Raw genomic sequence first — 18974 nt, 5'->3', positions numbered from 1 at the left:
TTATAAAGCTGTACTCTTCTGCATCCATATACAGCAATTTTTAACGTAAGGCCTTAAAGTGTTATTTTCAAATATCTGCATTATCTACATCTGTATCTATCAGGCCAAACATATGAAGAATAACAAGCACATTACTGAATCTATCTGCAGTGATACACTGCCTCCTGGTGGCAGAACATTAACTTACAGCCATTCAGAAAACAATTCCAAGTTAAAACTTTGAAATTTGAAGCAATATGTTTTAAGAATAAAAAGGGTAAGTATTGCACATGAATGCCTATTAGCAACAGTATTACAGAGTTTCATTACTATGCAAACTAAGGGCCTAATTCAGACCCGATCGCACGATGTAGTTTTTTGCAGTCGTGTGATCGGGTTTGAACTGCGCATGCGTGTGACCCGCAGTGCGCAGACGCATCATTGCCCGGCGACGGGGGTCGCCGGACAGCGACGGCTTCTACGAAGAAAGCGATCGCACCGGCAATCGCAAGAAGATTGACAGGCAGAAGGCGGACTTGGGCGGATAATCACCGTTTCCTGGGAGTGTCCGGACGAACGCAGGCGTGCCCGGCCGTTTCCAGGGAGGGATCCGGACGTCAGCTCCAGAGTGGATCATCGCGGTGGGTGAGTAAGTCCTGAGTTGTGCAGAGACTGCACAAACGTTTTGTTTGTGCAGCTCTCTGTACAAGCGATGGCAGCCCTGCACAGCCCTAACCCCCTCCCCTGTAGGTGGCGGATTACCTGGTCACAGCAGTGCAAAAAACGGACTGCGTGCGACCAGGTCTGAATTAGGCCCTAAGTTTCAGTTTTATTAAAGAAGATGTACTGAAAACACGTATCTTTAGCACCGATAGTAATTGGAAAAAAAAATAATGAAAAAAATAAAAATATAAAGCTGTAACTAGAGGTACTTCTATGAAGTGCGGTAACTTTTTTGACTTTCACAAGTTTGTCCCAAGCCAAGAGCGCAATAAACTGTGTATACAACAGCCGCCGTGACATATCAATTAAACAAATGCCCAAGAGAAGCCTGGGTCAGTCTAAGATGAAGCAGCGCCATCTGTTCAATAATGTTGTCTCAAACTTCTAAACTCTTTTTCTAACTTCTGGCCTGGGGATGAGAAAAAAAGCAAAACACAGCAACATGCAAAGTGCAACAGCAGGAGAGCTATAAGCTGGGTCCCAACGTCAAGGTTTAAGATAGGGGACAGAGATGGGCACCCTTAGTATTAACAGCGATGGAAAAACTAGGTCTACTTTTGAAATAAAAGGTGCCTAATTATTATATAGGTTTATATTTTAGGTCTATAAAACAATCTGTGTACGCAACCTGTTACCATATAGCATAGACCCTGCAGAGGACAAGGGGTCAGCAACTGTGAAACATCAGCATGGGAAGGGATCTTTACTGTAATGGTATTAGAGCTCTAGAATATCCTACCTCATGAGTTGCTTATGGTATATTAATTTTCAGGACCAAAGAATTGGGTTCCTTTGGTACATGAAATAATATATGTAGCTATAATTAGCAGAGGATAGAGATGAGCTAAATGTCGGCAGAATTCCCAACAAGTTGAATAGTGAAGGGAATTCCAGATGGAACACTTCTAGGTCAGATTTTGAGAAAGGTGAAAACCTTCATGCCCAAATGCAGAATAGGACAAATATTTCACAGAACAGGGCATGGTGGCCATCATCAACCCAGGAAATGTATCCTACTGAATCTCGGGGGTCAGGACATCAGCTGTTTCCCTCTGTCGCACTTTGGGTTCTGTAGTAAATCCCTCTGGACCGGTAACCGGAGAATAGATCGACAGTGTATAGTTCGACAGTCAATAGGTTGACACCATATGGTCAACGTGCATTAGGTAGAAAATTTCCCTATTGAAGCGTATAGGCAACCAACGCCGCTGCTTTGTATCACTAACCTAAATTTTGCCTTCACTTTGACATTGACAGAGAGGGGCTGATTCAATGAAAGCAACACTCCACGGGACGTTAGGGTAGTAAAGCCTCTCATCACAGGTGTGTGCATAAATAAGCCAGGTTTTACCTACCTACCTTTGTTAATACAGGCACACCGACACTGACACAAAGGTACAGTATAACTTTATAATGATAGACTGGCATTGACCCAGAGACAGAATGACACTGACACATACTGTAGTAACACTGACACCTGCAGAATGATATTGGCACAGAGTTACAAGGTCACCGACAGACTGATAATGTTAATGATATTGATATACAGAGTAACACTGTCACTGTCATTGATACAGAGTAACACTGTCACTGATACAGAGTAACACTGTCACTGACATCGATACAGAGTAACAGTCACTGACATCGATACAGAGTAACACTGTCACTTACATTGATAGAGTGACACTGTCACTGATACAGAGTAACACTGTCACTGACATCCATACAGAGTAACACTGTCACTGACATCCATACAGAGTAACACTGTCACTGACATTCATGCAGAGTAACACTGTCACTGACATCCATACAGAGTAACACTGTCACTGATACAGAGCAACACTGTCACTGACATCAATACAGAGTAACACTGTCACTGACATCAATACAGAGTAACACTGTCACTGACATCAATACAGAATAACACTGTCACTGATACAGAGCAACACTGTCACTGACATCGATACAGAGTAATACTGTCACTGATACAGAGCAACACTGTCACTGACATCAATACAGAGTAACACTGTCACTGACATCAATACAGAGTAACACTGTCACTGACATCAATACAGAGTAACACTGTCACTGATACAGAGCAACACTGTCACTGACATCGATACAGAGTAATACTGTCACTGATACAGAGTAACACTGTCACTGACATCAATACAGAGTAACACTGTCACTGATACAGAGTAACATTGTCACTGACATCAATACATAGCAACACTGTCACTGACATCGATACAGAGTAACACTGTCACTGACATCCATACAGAGTAACACTGTCACTGACATTCATGCAGAGTAACACTGTCACTGACATTCATGCAGAGTAACACTGTCACTGACATCCATACAGAGTAACACTGTCACTGATACAGAGCAACACTGTCACTGACATCAATACAGAGTAACACTGTCACTGATACAGAGTAACACTGTCACTGACATCAATACAGAGTAACACTGTCACTGATACAGAGTAACACTGTCACTGATACAGAGTAACATTGTCACTGACATCAATACATAGCAACACTGTCACTGACATCGATAAAGAGTAACACTGTCACTGACATCGATACAGAGTAACACTGTCACTCACATTGATACAGAGTAACATTGTCACTGACTTTGATACAGAGTAACACTGTCACTGACATCCATACAGAGTAACACTGTCACTGTCATCCATAGAGGGTAACACTGTCACTGATACAGAGTAACATTGTCACTGACATCGAAACAGAGTTACACTGTCACTGACATCGATACAGAGTAACACTGTCACTGACATCGACACAGAATAACACTGTCACTGATACAGAGCAACACTGTCACTGACATCCACACAGAGTAACACTGTACTGACATCCATACAGAGTAACACTGTCACTGACATCGACACAAAGTAACACTGTCACTGACATCGATACAGAGTAACACTGTCACTGACATCGATACAGAGTAACACTGTCACTGATACAGAGTAACAATGTCACTGATACAGAGTAACACTGTCACTGATACAGAGTAACACTGTCACTGACATCGATACAGAGTAACACTGTCACTGATACAGAGTAACAATGTCACTGATACAGAGTAACACTGTCACTGATACAGAGTAACACTGTCACTGACATCGATACAGAGTAACACTGTCACTGATACAGAGTAACAATGTCACTGATACAGAGTAACACTGTCACTGATACAGAGTAACACTGTCACTGATACAGAGTAACATTGTCACTGATACAGAGTAACAATGTCACTGATACAGAGTAACACTGTCACTGACATTGATACAGAGTTAAGGTGCATACACACGGAGAGATTTTAACTATGAGAGATTTTGACTGAGCGATTTCCCTTCAACTGGCAGTAGGAGATTTTGACTAACTTTACCAGCGATTTTGGCTATGGGCGATTTTGGCTAACTCATTTACGCAAGGGGATGCTTTTTCTTTTCCAGCGACATAGCCAAAATTGACTTGCCTGCACAGTCTATTTTTAGCAGCGATAGCGACCTGGCGGGGACGCGCATTGCTATCGCTGGCTGTGTACACATGGAGAGATATGCACTAACTTTCTGAGTGATTTTGACTATATAGTCAAAATCTCTCAGCTATATCGCTCCGTGTGTATAGACCGTAACACTGTCACTAAAGGTGTGTACACACGGTGAGATAAATCTGTAAGATTTTGACTATATAGTCAAAATCTTAAGGAAAATTAGTGCAAATAGCAAGGTGTTAGGCAGCTTGCAATACCGATTTGATCCCGATGCGCGGTCCCGCGGGATCGGTATCGTAAGGCTAGACAGACTGTGCAAGCAAGTCAATCTTGATTATCTAGTGTACTATCTAGTACAAGGTATAGTCAAAATTGCCACTTAGTCAAAATCGTACATAGACAAAATCTCAAGCACAGATAGTCAAAATCTGTCCTATCTGTGCTATCTGGGCTCTGAGGGAGTTCAAGGGAAATCGCATAGTCGAAATCAGGCATAGCAAGGCTCTCCACACACCATAACACTGATACAGAGTAACACTGTCACTAATAGAGTTACATTGGCACTGACATGTTCTAAAGTTGGAATGTGCAGAAGATAACGTGTGTATATCCTGTACTTGTTGCATGGTTTATAACAGATAATGAATAGTGTGAATGGGCGCCAGTATCACATCACATCGATTGTGCGGAACATCACCTTGCTACCACTGAAATAGTACAGAGAGTCTGGGGTTATTGCATTGTGATCCGGTATGTCTACTGCAGAGTTTTGCCAGATTCCACCATGACTGTCGAAAGAAACACATTCTTCTGTAGAAGGGGCTATGCAGGGCCATCTTAATGTATAGACACACTGGGCAGCTGCCCAGGGCAGCACAATTCATTGGGCCTTAGAGCAGGGGCAGATGGTGGTAGCACAATCAGAGCAGCGAGGCTGCATTCTCTACCTGCATCCCAGCCAGCAGCAGACAGTGAATGGCTGCCAGCATGCTGACCGGTGGATGGCTCGTGCTATCCACCAATCAGAGTGCTGACAGCCATTAACTGTATGAAAGCATGTAGAGAGACGGCACAGGACGGCAGGAGGGGCATGTAATGATTTTGTTTAAATTGGTTCTAGTGAATGGGTAGGTAGGTGCCCCAGGGCATTGCTTTGCCCAGAGCCTACAATCCTGTTAAGACGGCCCTGGCGCTACGGACAAACTATATCAGCCCTAATCAGTATTTCACATCATGCCCAAGGATTTGCCAACCTTGCTCTGTAGCTCCTGATATGAATTACAAGCATGCTGGGAATTATAGTTCCCTGGCATCAGAATAACAACATGTTGATGTGGAAGGAATGAAATTCACAATTACCGTTAACCAAGGCTCCTTTTTTCTTGGACTGTAGAAGTTCCTCAGAAAAACTGTCCATGGATTCTGCTGTGTCCTCTAACTGTTGTTCCGATCGGACGCTGAAGCTAAAACACAGCGTTCCGGCTTCTACCTGCTGCACCTGATTGTACAAAGAGAGGATAGAAATGAGAAGAGGGCATTCTGCAGATTTACTCACAGGGGGTCATTCAGACCTGATCACTCGCTAGCGTTTTTTGCAGCTCTGCGATCAGGTCAGAACAGCGCATGCATATGCACCGCAATGCGCAGGCGCGTCGCACAGGTACAATGCGGATCGCCACTCAGCGATGGGTTTGTGCAAAGAATACATTCGCACGGGCGTTCGAAATGAGACTGACATGAAGAGGGCGTTTGTGGCTGGTAACTGATCATTTTTAGGGAGTAGTTGGAAAAATGCAGACATGTCCATAAGTTTGCAGGGAGGGCTCCAGGCGTCAATTCTGGCCCCAAACAGTCTGAAGTGATCGGAGCGGCTGATTAAGTTCTGGGCAATTCAGAAACTGCACACAGTTTTTTTGGGGATCCGGTCTGAAGATCGACAGTGTCTAGGTCGACAATGTTTAGGTCGACCACTATAGGTCAACAGTCACTAGGTCGACATGGATGGAAGGTCGACAGGGTTTCTAGGTCCACAGGTCTAAAGGTCGACATGAGTTTTTCAATTTTTTTTTCTTTTTTTGAATTTTTTCATACTTAACGATCCACGTGGACTACGATTGGAACGGTAAAGTGTGCCGAGCGAAGCGGTAGCGGAGCAAAGGCACCATGCCCGAAGCATGGCGAGCGAAGCGAGCCATGCGAGGGGACGCGGTGCACTAATTTGGGATTTCGGTCACTCTACGAAGAAAACGACACCAAAAAAAAAAAATCCTCATGTCGACCTTTAGCCCTGTCGACCTAGCACATGTCGACCTAGAAACCCTGTCGACCTTCCATCCATGTCGACCTAGTGACTGTCGACCTATAGTGGTCGACCTAAACATTGTCGACCTAGACACTGCCGATTTGATGAACCACACCCGTTTTTTTGTACCGCTCGGCTGCACATGCGTTCGCACACTTGCAGAGCAAAAATACACTCCCCTATGGGCGGCGACTATCTGCTCGTAGCAGTGCAAAAAAACCCTAGCGAGCGATCTGGTCTGAATTAGGCCCACAATGCGCTATCATTATGTGGTAATAGCAGAATGCTCCTGGCTCTCCTGTCACGTATCCCTGTCAGAGTGGTTCAAAAAAGTCAATATTTTTTGACTTAGTTTTTTTTTCTTCTTTGGAATAGAAGCACTCATATAGTCAATTGTCAGGGTCTGCTGAACCACCGTACTTCCAGAGACCATTAGGATGTAGTCAATTAACTGTATTGGATTTGAAATAACCGAATAGTTGCAGTTAAATGCTACAAAATAAAGCACAATAGCGACAAATGAGTGTTTTGTTAGAGATCTGTCACAGCAGTGACCTTATTTCCCTGCTGTAGAGCCAGCTACATTACACTTCTAAATGGTTTTTTGTTAATAATATTTGTGTACTGCACACAACAGCTGTAAATTGTGTATATATAACATTAGCAGAGTGTCCTGTCATATATCTGTCCCCCTAAAGGGCATAATAAAAGATGGAGAAGACAAGCAGATTTGTACTGCAGAATTAGAGGGTTGTGAATTGCGTTGTATAAAAATGTACCAAGAGGCCGACAAAAGATATCTGTTCTATAGAAGGTTGTAGCTCATCAGCCTAAACACGTTACACTGTATGCAATCGCTAAATACTTCATACAGTAGCCGATTTAGCCCTGCCGATGACTGATTGGCCAAGCTTTGGGTACCCTGGTAAATACCAGCATGGCGGATAGAAATGGTTTGTGCAGAACGCACTTTCCTCCGGGCATCGAGCAGATGCCTCCTGAGGCATTATCACAATGAGTCAGGGCATGACACATATAAGACATTTTATCGCAATTACAATAGTGTCATGAAGGGGATAAGGAGAGCCAATATCCTAATGGATCAGCAGCTCAGTAAGTATACGGATCAGCAGCTGAGTAAGTATACAAAACAGGTGCTAAGTAAGTATACGGAAAAGCTGCTGAGTAAGTATACGGATAAGCAGCTGAGTAAGTATACGGATCAGCAGCTGAGTAAGTATACGGAACAGCTGCTGAGTAAGTATACAGAACAGCTGCGAGTAAGTATACAGAACAGCTGCTGAGTAAGTATACGGATCAGCTGCTAAGTCAGTATACGGATCAACTGCTAAGTAAGTATACGGAACAGCTGCTGAGTAAGTATACAGATCAGCTGCTGAGTAAGTATACGGAACAGCTGCCGAGTAAGTATACGGAACAGCTGCTGAGTAAGTATACGGAACAGCTGCTGAGTAAGTATACAGATCAGCTGCTGAGTAAGTATACAGATCAGCTGCTGAGTAAGTATACAGATCAGCTGCTGAGTAAGTATACGGAAAAGCTGCTGAGTAAGTATACGGAAAAGCTGCTGAGTAAGTATACGGAAAAGCTGCTGAGTAAGTATACCGATCAGCAGCAGAGTAAGTATACGGAACAGCTGCTGAGTAAGTATACGGAACAGCTGCTGAGTGAGTATACAGAACAGCTGCTGAGTAAGTATATGGCTCAGCTGCTGAGTAAGTATACAGAAAAGCTGTGGAGTAAGTATACAGATCAGCTGCTGAGTAAGTATACGGATCAGCTGCTGAGTAAGTATACAGATCAGCTGCTGAGTAAGTATACGGAACAGCTGCTGAGTAAGTATACGGAACAGCTGCTGAGTAAGTATACGGAACAGCTGCTGAGTAAGTATACGGATCAGCTGCTGAGTAAGTATACAGATCAGCTGCTGAGTAAGTATACGGAACAGCTGCTGAGTAAGTATACGGAACAGCTGCTGAGTAAGTATACGGAACAGCTGCTGAGTAAGTATAGAGATCAGCTGCTGAGTAAGTATATGGAACAGGTGCTGAGTAAGTATACGGCTCAGCAGCTGAGTAAGTATACGGATCAGCAGCTGAGTAAGTATACGGATCAGCTGCTGAGTAAGTATACGGATCAGCTGCTGAGTAAGTATATGGATCAGCAGCTGAGTAAGTATGCGGAAAAGCTGCGAGTAAGTATACGGATTAGCTGCTGAATAAGTTTACAGATTAGCTGCTGTGTAAGTATACGGATCAGCTGCTGAGTAAGTATACGGATCAGCTGCTGTGTAAGTATACCGAACAGCTGCTGAGTAAGTACAGTATATGACTACTGCACTCAAAATTAATTTACTTTAACCAGTTAAAGGACAATAAAAAAAAACCTGACATTTAATTAATCTCTATTGGGAGAGTGGTATTATTTGTAAGATTTTCATGAATAAGATTTGTGATCAACTCCCTCACAAGGATCTGCTAGAGGAGTAAGATTCCCGTGTATCTAAAGACTGATCCCCTTATTGTTGGCACATTAATCCTGGACGAATCATATTACCTGAAGACCTGAAGTAATTTCTGTTGTACTTTAGTAAGTGAATTGCTTTAAGGAGTAATCAGCTAGCTGTCCATAACACAATGGTGTTTCATTATATATTACAGCGACTGGCCACTAGCAATTGTGGCATCTACATATATAAATGCGAAAACCCTCACTCACTCACTCACTCATCACTAATTCTCTTTCTTCACGATTATCAAAGGATCTGCGGCTGCATCTTTGTATGTGAACGCTTGGATTTGTGATGGCGCCAGTGGGCGTCTCCATACACAGAAATGTGAAACTGCGATTGCATTAGCGTACATCTCTGATTCAGGCCTATAGTGCCCCATGCTGCTCAGAGACTTTGAGGACACACTTCCAAATGTGATTTATTACCCAAAGCTGTTGTTCTCACCTGGTCTGAGCTCATACTAGTTGGTGGGATCTTATATGCAAGGTTATTACAGGGGTTAGCATAAGGTCCTCCTTGTAAAGGTAAGGTCACTTCTGTAGATCCTGGGCTTAACAGAGGGTTCCAGGAAGCCCAGCGTATCATACGCATGTACGCAGTGTTAGACAGCGCTGTGGCTGGCGGCATCTACAAGAGAAAGAAAGAAGGAGAAATCCCATCACATACCTGACATCACTAAATGAAGTGCATGGTGTCATTCCAGGTCTAAATAAATCGTTCTGGTAAAGACAAAAGTAGATTATAGAGTAGAATAATCAAAACAGTATTTGTTATACCACATACTGTGTAACAGTACTGACCACTGCATAGGTTTATAATATTGCATACAAATAATAAGGTCAGTACCAAATTAAGCAGAAGGGTCATTATTTCTTCAGACACAATGGTTCAGCTACTGGTAAAAACCTCATAGCAAAGTAAGGGCCCCAGATCACTGCATACCTCCCATCCACAATGCACCCAAACTCCACCCATATCCACCCTGAGCCACCTAGAAACATACTTACCTACTCGCAACAGTTGTGTGAGTCCCCCGAACTCCCGAAAGAGTGGACAGGTCTCACACATCCTTCCCACTTCCTGAATCGTGTCATTTTAACTAGTGATGAGCGAGGTTCGGTTTTACTCGGTTTTACTCGGTTTTACTCGGTTCTCAAAACGGCATCTTATTGGCTATCCAAAACACGTGACATCCGTGAGCCAATAAGATGCCGTTTTGAGAACCGAGTAAAACCGAGTAAAACCGAGTAAAACCGAATCCGCTCATCACTAATTTTAACCCCGCCTCCTAGACAATGGACCTGTGATACACATCACTTTAATGCAATGGAGGCGAGGCCTAAAGAAATGGAGACCCCAGTCCCGCCCCCAAAGTGGTAGCTGCAGCCTCTCTCCAGGCTTCTCCCAGGAGAAGTTGGTTAAAGTAGGTAAATATGCCTAAAATTATTCGCTAATAATAATAATAATAATAATTTGATTTATGTAGTGCTCTTTCTCCAACAGCCCTCAAGGTGCTCTATATGGGTTTCTTTGTCAAACAGAGGAAAGGAAAGAGGGAATCCCCAAACCATTATTTTGCCCCTGTCCCTCTTAATCAGGCTCTGCCCCACCATACTAATATAAAACAGAGAGAAAACAAAACTCATAACAAAGAGAGAAGCTTCCTAGTAATAGCTAATAAGACCATGCCATATCACCGCCGCGGCCGCCGGGCTTGTCCCTCCGAGGTTGCTGGCTGCCCGGGCGGTCGTCCTCGCTGGCGGCCTCTGCTTTCCGGCGTTCTGTCCGGCGCCCGTAGCGAGGACGTCGCGGGTGCGCCCGACGCTCACTGGGGACGGGTGACGTCATCAGCGCCTCTCCAATCGGGTGCTGGCGGGAAGTACAAATTCAGACGCCGGGCAGAGCTCCGGCGCCTGAGTATCATCGCTACTACTGCTGTACCTGTGATCTCCAGACCTCCGTGCCTCAGCATTTCCGTGCCTCAGTATCTCCGTGCCTCAGCACCTCTGTGCCTCAGCACCTCCGTGCCTCAGCACCTCCGTGCCTCAGCACCTCCGTGCCTCAGCACCTCCGTGCCTCAGCATCTCCGTGCCTCCAGCACCTCCGTGCCTCAGCATCTCCGTGCCTCCAGCACCTCCGTGCCTCAGCACCTCTGTGCCTCCAAGCACCTCAGCATCTATAAGGGCCTCAGCGCCTTCAAAACACCTCAGTACCTCTTGCATTTTAGTGCCTCTAGCACCTCAGTGCCTCTAGCACCACAACACCGCTCACAGCGAGCTTTTGGTACTCTCCACCAATTCATCAGCACCTTTACAAGTCTTGTCTTTCAGGAGTCCTTCAAGCGCCCACCCGTACCTTCTGCCTACCGTTCGAATCCTGCATGAGGAAGACCTACATCCGGCCTTCTCTTCTGCGACCTAGTAGTGGTTCCTCTTCCCGGTCACCGGAAGAAACCCCAAGTCCACGAAACTTCCAAACCAGGTCAGTGATAGACCAGCAGTATAAAGGGCCTTATTCAAAGATAGACGCAGCCGCTGTATTGGAATGCAGCGGCCGCATCCATAGGGTCTGCAATTGCATGTGATTGACAGATGATGCGCGTCCAGGGGGCGGCAATGCGGCATTGCGGGGAAGGAGATCATGGCCATTTTCAGGGCCAGCCAAAGACGTCGCCTGCAATTCCTGCGAAAGGAAACATCTCTGCGCAGGCAGGGGTCAACTTCTATTCCATGCGATCACAATTGATTTGCGATCGCATCGTGGGACCACACATGCTGGGCGGCCTTTTCCTGTGCTGGGCGGCCCCTAGCATGTGAGTATGAATGTGTGCTCGTGTACATGTGGTAGGGAATATAGATTGTAAGCTCCACTGGGGCAGGGACCGATGTGATAGGGCAAATAGTCTCTGTAAAGCGCTGCGGATTATGTGTGCGCTATATAAATAACTGGTAATAAATAAATACATGGTCGCAGATTTTGCTGCGAGATCATAATCTGCAACCAACTCTGAAAAGCCCCCAAAATGTAGGATGGAGACCACTGGCTCTGTGAATGAAGCAATACAGTGAGTATACAGGAATATATCATTGTATCGGCCTATTTCCATTGCTGACAGCTCAAACCAGGGACGGATCTAGACTTTTCTTTAGGGGGGGCGGTTTACGGTTTAATCTTGACTCCTCCTTCTACAGTCCCAACTCCTCCCATCTGCAATCCTAACTCCTCCTCTCTCAATTCTGACTGAACTTTTTGAGTGAGACTGAGATAGAGCTTTGTGATTGTTCTATGTACATGTGACTGTGCTATGAGGTAATTGTATTTATTAGCCCTAGTACCCACACACCAGCAAGTGAGCGGCAAATGCTCTGTAATCCTTGCTCTCCTGGCTCCTCTGTGCTGCTGTGGTATAAGATGCAGCACATCGTTCTGCCTCAGGCTCTCCCCGGAGAGCTATCTTCTGCTCAAAAGTGGGCCTGGCTATGACTGTGTTAGGGAAGGGGGGGGGGGGGGGGGCGGTCGCCCCCTTCGCGCCCCCCCCCCCCCCCCCCCCTCCTAGATCCGGCCCTGGCTCAAACTAATGTCTCTGGCATGGTTATGTAAATGAGAGGGAGAAGGATTGGTCAGGGATTCCGTATGTATAAAATAGAAAGATGCAGACATAACTACAGATGAACTGAAATGTCATGTTTTCTGTTCTTTACCTAAACCACAGATTGGACTATACTGTATAACAGATTGTCACACAACCAAGAGTAACGGAGATTTCAGCTTAATCGCAGGAAAGTAAGCCCATTCAAAGGCACCGCAGGGGGCAGTATAAACCTAAAATGACTGATAGCAGAGGACAACACTTTGCAATGAGAAAGATAGCACATTAACACATTAACTCATGTTAATGTTAAACACAAATTTAACCAACTTGTCTGAACAACAGTTTTTGTCTGTTTTCCAGTGTTTGGGAGCAGATGGTCGACTGTCATTTGCTCTCATCCATTACCATATTTTCATTGCAACCAGCTAGATCTGGCAGATTATCTGCCAGATAATTGTATAGTGTGTACCTAGCTTAAGTCTTTACTTAGGAGTTCATTAAGCTGCTTGGTAAAGTTAGGTACACACCTGTGAACATCAGATTTCCTGTGTACACGCTAATCAATTATCGTTCCTATCTGAACGATACTATACATAAGGGATGGACAAACTGCGGCCCGCGGGCCAAAAGTGTCCCTCCCCCTGTTAGAGTGCGGCCCTCATCCCTGTCCGGGATTTCTAGGATTCTGAATAGAGGTGTCCGGAGCTCTGTAGGTAAGTTAGATTTTCGGAGTAGGGCAGTCCAGTGAGGGTGATGTTGCCAGGCTGGACCCCTGTGCAACTGCTTGTGATAGTGTGCAGACGCAGAATGTAGAAGCACACTAGGACCCAGCCCGTCAGGAGCTGCGCCAGTGGTCGGGCCGACACCAGAAATAGGACCTGGACACAGACCAGGAGATGGAAGTAACACAAGGGGTGCTCTGGGGTGGCAGATAAGGGGGATGCTGATTATGGCCTGGCATATTAGAGTGGGGGACTCTGAACTGGCACTTAATTTGGTGTGGGGCCTGGCACATAGGGGGAGGGGGGGCTCTGGGCAAGCATATAAGGGTGGACCACGGGCTGGCACATAAGGGGGGAGCACTCTGAGCTGGCACATAAGGTGGAACACTGGGCTGGCACATAAGGGGGAGCACTCTGAGCTGGCACGTAAGGCAGAACTCTGGGCTGGCACATAAGGTGGAACTCTGGGCTGGAACACAAGGGGGGCGGATTCTGGGCTGGCAAATAATGGGGTGGACTCTGGGCTGGCACATAAGGGGGAGCACTCTGAGCTGACACATAAGGTGGAACTCTGGGCTGGAACATAGGGGGGAAGGAGTCTGTTCTGGCACATAAGGGGGGAGGAGTCTGGGCTGGCACATAAGGGGGAGGAGTCTGGCCTGGAACATAAGGGGGAGGAGTCTGGCCTGTAACATAAGGGGGAGGAGTCTGGGCTGGAACATAAGGGGGGAGGAGTCTGGCCTGGCACATAAGGGAGGACTCTGGGCAGGCACATAAGGGGGAGGACTCTGGGCTGATAAAATAAGGGGATGGATTCTGGGCTGGCACTTAAGGGGGAGGACACTGGGCTGGCACATAAGAGGGAGGAAGCTGGGCTGGCACATAAGAGGGAGGACTCTGGGTGATTCTTGGCTGGCAGATGTTATTGGTAAATAGTAAGGTGGCCAATCCCGGGATCGGGATTGGCGGGAACCCGGGATTTAGGCCAAAAATCAGCCGGGATTCAATCCCAGGATTGTAAGCTCCAATTCCGGGGATTTCGGGATCAGGTGACCCATTGGTTTTTTTTTAATGCCAGGCAGTGTTGAGCGTCCTCAGGAGGCTCAGACACGGCCCGGCTCCCTCCTCCCAGCTTCCCCTGCGCAGCGTGACGTGAAGTCAGAGGTCACGCTGCGCAGCCAGCCGCCCTTCACCCGTCGCACGGACACCCCCCTCTCTTACAGGTATCATGGTGAGTTATGTGTGCGGTGCGAGGGCGGGGCTACACAAGAAACAATCCAATCCCGGGATTGACCATTTTTAAATCCAGATACCTGGGACTGAAAAAATGGCCCGGGATTGGCCACCCTACTAAATAGCCTTTACCTAAGTGCTGGGAGGAAAACTATGAGGAAAAAAAATGGTGTCCCTCTGTTCAAAGTAAATTTCCTAACATGGTACTCCAAGAAAAAAGTTTATACACCCCTGCTATAAATGTCCTTAAAGATGGCTGAGGTGACGATTTTAAATGCACTGTTGGCGATCTCTGTACACACTACATCTGTGGCATGGCATCGGCCCATCAGGGCTAACAAACGCCATGAAGCAGTCCTGATATCAGGAGCACACCTGATTGCTTTTGATGTGATGGTCAGCCCTGAGTGATCTGTACACGCTGTGCAGCTGAGAATTGGCTGTTTGGCCCAATTATTGCACAGCATATACCTCAAGTCACATGATTTACAGTATTATGCTCCAGACAGAGTACTTTGAACAATCAATTATTACACTTGTGCAAATATCTCCCCTCATGTTGAGCGACAGCATTCTGGGATGTGAATGAAATGATGGCGTCAGCAGACAGAAAGCACATTACATCAAACCTGCTTGCCCGAGCGCTGTGACATACGCGATGCTCTGTTTATTTAGACATAAGAGACAAAAGCCAGCCGTGCCTTGTATATACGAGCATACCAAAGAGACGTTATTAAATTTTTATTTTCCATTGTTACTTGACAGATGACATTTAAAGCACAACTAGCAAAACAAAATAGGCCATCTTCAATTACAATGCCTAAATTGCATCCTGAACAAGTCCCTATACCGAACACATAGCCATCAGTGTCACCACAATTGGCCATAAAGCAGCAGTACAGCTCATTATAGGCAGTATTAATGTATTATGTGAGCATTTTATTCCTGAAATGAATGTGCCAGTGTATCTCATCTGTTGAAATTTATATTATATCTGCCCATATAAATAGAAAAATGAGCTTCAGGCTTCCTTCATTTCCTTTTCCATTGCTCTGTCATATGTTTTGTACACAGAGTAAAACAGCATACAGCTGTAGGTTTCACTAAATCATCCCAATATTGTCCTTAAAGAAGATCTGTCACTTACACAAAGGGCAGATTACTATTTTGTGAGCTTATTCCGTTTGCAGGCTATCACTCTAATATTCATGAGGACTGACTAATATTCATGAGGACTGACTAATATTCATGAGGACTGACTAATAATCATGAAGACTGACTAATATTCATGAAGACTGACTAATAATTATAAGGACTGACTAATAATCATGAGAACTGACTAATATTCTTGAAGACTGACTAATAATTATAAGGACTGACTAATAATCATGAGAACTGACTAAAAATCATGAGGACTGACTAAAAATCATGGGGACTTCAGCAGGCACTGGCTCTTAGAGAATTGATTGGCTACATTCTCTAGGTAAGTCTTAAGCTGGGCATATTATAGACGATGTGTGTACCTGGCGATATCGTCAGTGATGTGACCATACACACTTGCCGATGCAGGCAGCGAAGAGCGACGACAGGAGGGGGGGGGTAAGAGCGATATCCACGCTGCCGAATGAAGCATGGACACTGACTCTCCCCCCCCCCCCTACGCCGGGACGATGTCGCCGAGGACGCGCTGGAGTGCGCATCATTAGTGACATAGTGCATAAACAATCGATGATATTGTGAACGATATGTCAGAATCGGTAACATCGTCCACAATATCGTCTAGTAGTGAGTACCTGACATTGGGGGTCATTCCGAGTTGATCGTAGCTGTGCTAAATTTAGCACAGCTACAATCATTCACATTGACATATGGGGGGACGCCCAGCTCAGGGCTAGTCCGCCCCGCATGTCAGTGCCGCCCCCCCCCCCCGCAGAAGTGCAAAGGCATCGCATAGCGGCGATACCTTTGCACTTAAAGAGTAGCCCCCGACCAGCGCAGCTTTAGCTTGCTGGCCGGGAGCTACTCATCAGTCCCCGACCCGCAGCGGCTGCGGGTGACGTCAAGCAGCCGCCACTGCCCGCTCCCCCCAACGGTCCGGCCACGCCTGCGTTGGCCGGACCGCTCCCTCTAAACGGCGGCTTAACGCCTCCGTCCAGCCCCCTCCCGCCCAGCGACCGCCTCTGCTTCAGAGGCGATCGCTAGGCAACGACGGCTGCCATGCGCCAGCGCACTGTGGTGCCGGCGCAGTTCCGACCCAATCGCTGCGCTGTGACAAACGGCAGCGAGCGATCTGGTCGGAATGACCCACATTATACCCATTTGGACACCGCACTTCTGTGTGCTTCAACAATTCCTCCATTGGACCCATGTGGCCGACTTTATACACCAGTTTTGAATGACTACTTTCACATTAATCCAGCAATTAGTAATGGATGAAACGAATGCTCTTGAACACTGTGCACCCCGCAGTTCATTCCCTCACTTAGGATGCTGGTAACAACTACACTAATCCCTATGGGACATTCAGGCCTGATTGTGAGTTGGGAATAAAGGCTCTTATTCAGCTTCAGTTGCAGTTTTGCAAAAATATCAAAACTGCAACTGGGTGTGATCGCATACTGGGGGCCACCCAGCATGCAAATAACCAGCAGCGATGCGATCGCAATTTTATTGCAATCACAATGCTGATTTGTGGAAGCCCCCCTGCCTGGCAGGCGTAGCACCACCATTTTTCGGGTCACAGGGGGCGTGAGACGTCACACGGTCTCCATGAACCTGTTTTCGTCGCCCCACCCAACGCCAATTTGACGCCTCCGCAATAAGTGATTCCCTTATAATAGGCTTTTTTTAAGATGTCATGGCATGGTGATAATCTAACACCCCTTTCACGCCGCAAAAATAACCCGGTAACGACCCAGTATATTGAAAGGGGACATGAACGAATTCCCGGGTCGCCTGACCCGGTAATTCAACCCGGGAATAAAGCAGTGTTATTCCCGGGTTAAATACCGGGTCAGGTGCAGTGTGAACGGGTTAACGGGTCGATGCGACCCGGGACCCATTCACTGCATGATCTCATCTCCCAGTGCCGAATCCGACCCCACACGCAATAACTACCCGACCGGCATAATGCGCGTCGAGGTGACAGTGTGTAAGGGTACCCAGGAAGGACCCGTTTCCAATTCCCGGTTGGGACCCAGCATTGCGATGGGAAAGGGGCATAATAAGACAGCTCCTTACTGCCATGTTACAGGATGTGTTTGAAGAATGTCAGTTAGGAGCGGATTGGCTGGTACTTTACCTTTCTCCAAGCTTTGATACATCTCCCCCTATGTGAGATAATAAGATTTTACTTACCGGTAAATCTATTTCTCGTAGTCCGTAGAGTATGCTGGGACTCCGTAAGGACCATGGGGAATAGACGGGCTCCGCAGGAGATAGGGCACTTTAAGAAAGCTTTGGACTTTGGGTGTGCACTGGCTCCTCCCTCTATGCCCCTCCTCCAGACCTCAGTTAGGGAAACTGTGCCCAGAGGAGATGGACAGTACGAGGAAGGATTTTTGTAAATCTAAGGGCGAGATCCATACCAGCCACACCAATCACACCGTATAACTTGTGATAAACTACCCAGTTAACAGTATGAACAACAACATAGCCACGGTTCAACTGATAAACTATAACATAACCCTTATGTAAGCAATAACTATATACAAGTCTTGCAGAAGAAGTCCGCACTTGGGACGGGCGCCCAGCATCCTCTACAGACTACGAGAAATAGATTTACCGGTGAGTAAAATCTTATTTTCTCTAACGTCCTTGAGGATGCTGGGACTCCGTAAGGACCATGGGGATTATACCAAAGCTCCCAAACAGGCGGGAGAGTGCGGATGACTCTGCAGCACCGATTGAGCAAACAGGAGGTCCTCCTCAGCCAGGGTATCAAACTTATAGAACTTTGCAAAGGTGTTAGACCCCGACCAAGTAGCTGCTTGGCACAACTGTAATGCCGAGACCCCTCGGGCAGCCGCCCAAGAAGAGCCCACTTTCCTAGTGGAATGGGCCTTAACCGATTTCGGTAACGGCAATCCTGCCGTAGAATGCGCCTGCTGAATCGTGTTACAGATCCAGCGAGCAATAGTCTGCTTTGAAGCAGGAGCGCCAACCTTGTTGGCCACATACAGAACAAACAGAGCTTCAGTCTTCCTGATTCTAGCCGTTCTGGTCACATAAATCTTCAAAGCCCTGACCACATCCAGGGACTCGGAATCCTCCAAGTCCCGTGTAGCCACAGGCACGACAATAGGTTGGTTCATATGAAAAGATGAGACCACCTTTGGCAGAAATTGAGGACGAGTCCTCAACTCT

At 46.4% G+C, this 18974-nt stretch overlaps 1 protein-coding gene across 5 annotated transcripts in view; it reads right to left on the bottom strand.

The window, feature by feature from the left end:
- NPHP4 (nephrocystin 4) overlaps positions 1–18974 on the bottom strand; it is a 720559-nt gene that overhangs the window by 275018 nt on the left and 426567 nt on the right. For all 5 annotated transcript variants that reach the window (XM_063943436.1, XM_063943435.1, XM_063943440.1 and 2 more), the window contains 2 exons: positions 9507–9689; positions 5587–5725 (listed from right to left, as the gene is read on the bottom strand). In XM_063943436.1, the coding sequence (XP_063799506.1) occupies positions 5587–5725; positions 9507–9689 (322 nt within the window). The remainder of the gene's footprint in view (positions 1–5586; positions 5726–9506; positions 9690–18974) is intronic.

This window comes from Pseudophryne corroboree, chromosome 10, assembly GCF_028390025.1.
Source record: "Pseudophryne corroboree isolate aPseCor3 chromosome 10, aPseCor3.hap2, whole genome shotgun sequence".
NCBI lineage: Eukaryota > Metazoa > Chordata > Amphibia > Anura > Myobatrachidae > Pseudophryne > Pseudophryne corroboree.
The sequence above is the reverse complement of the archived record's forward strand: the minus strand, read 5'-3'. Positions and strand labels throughout refer to the sequence as shown.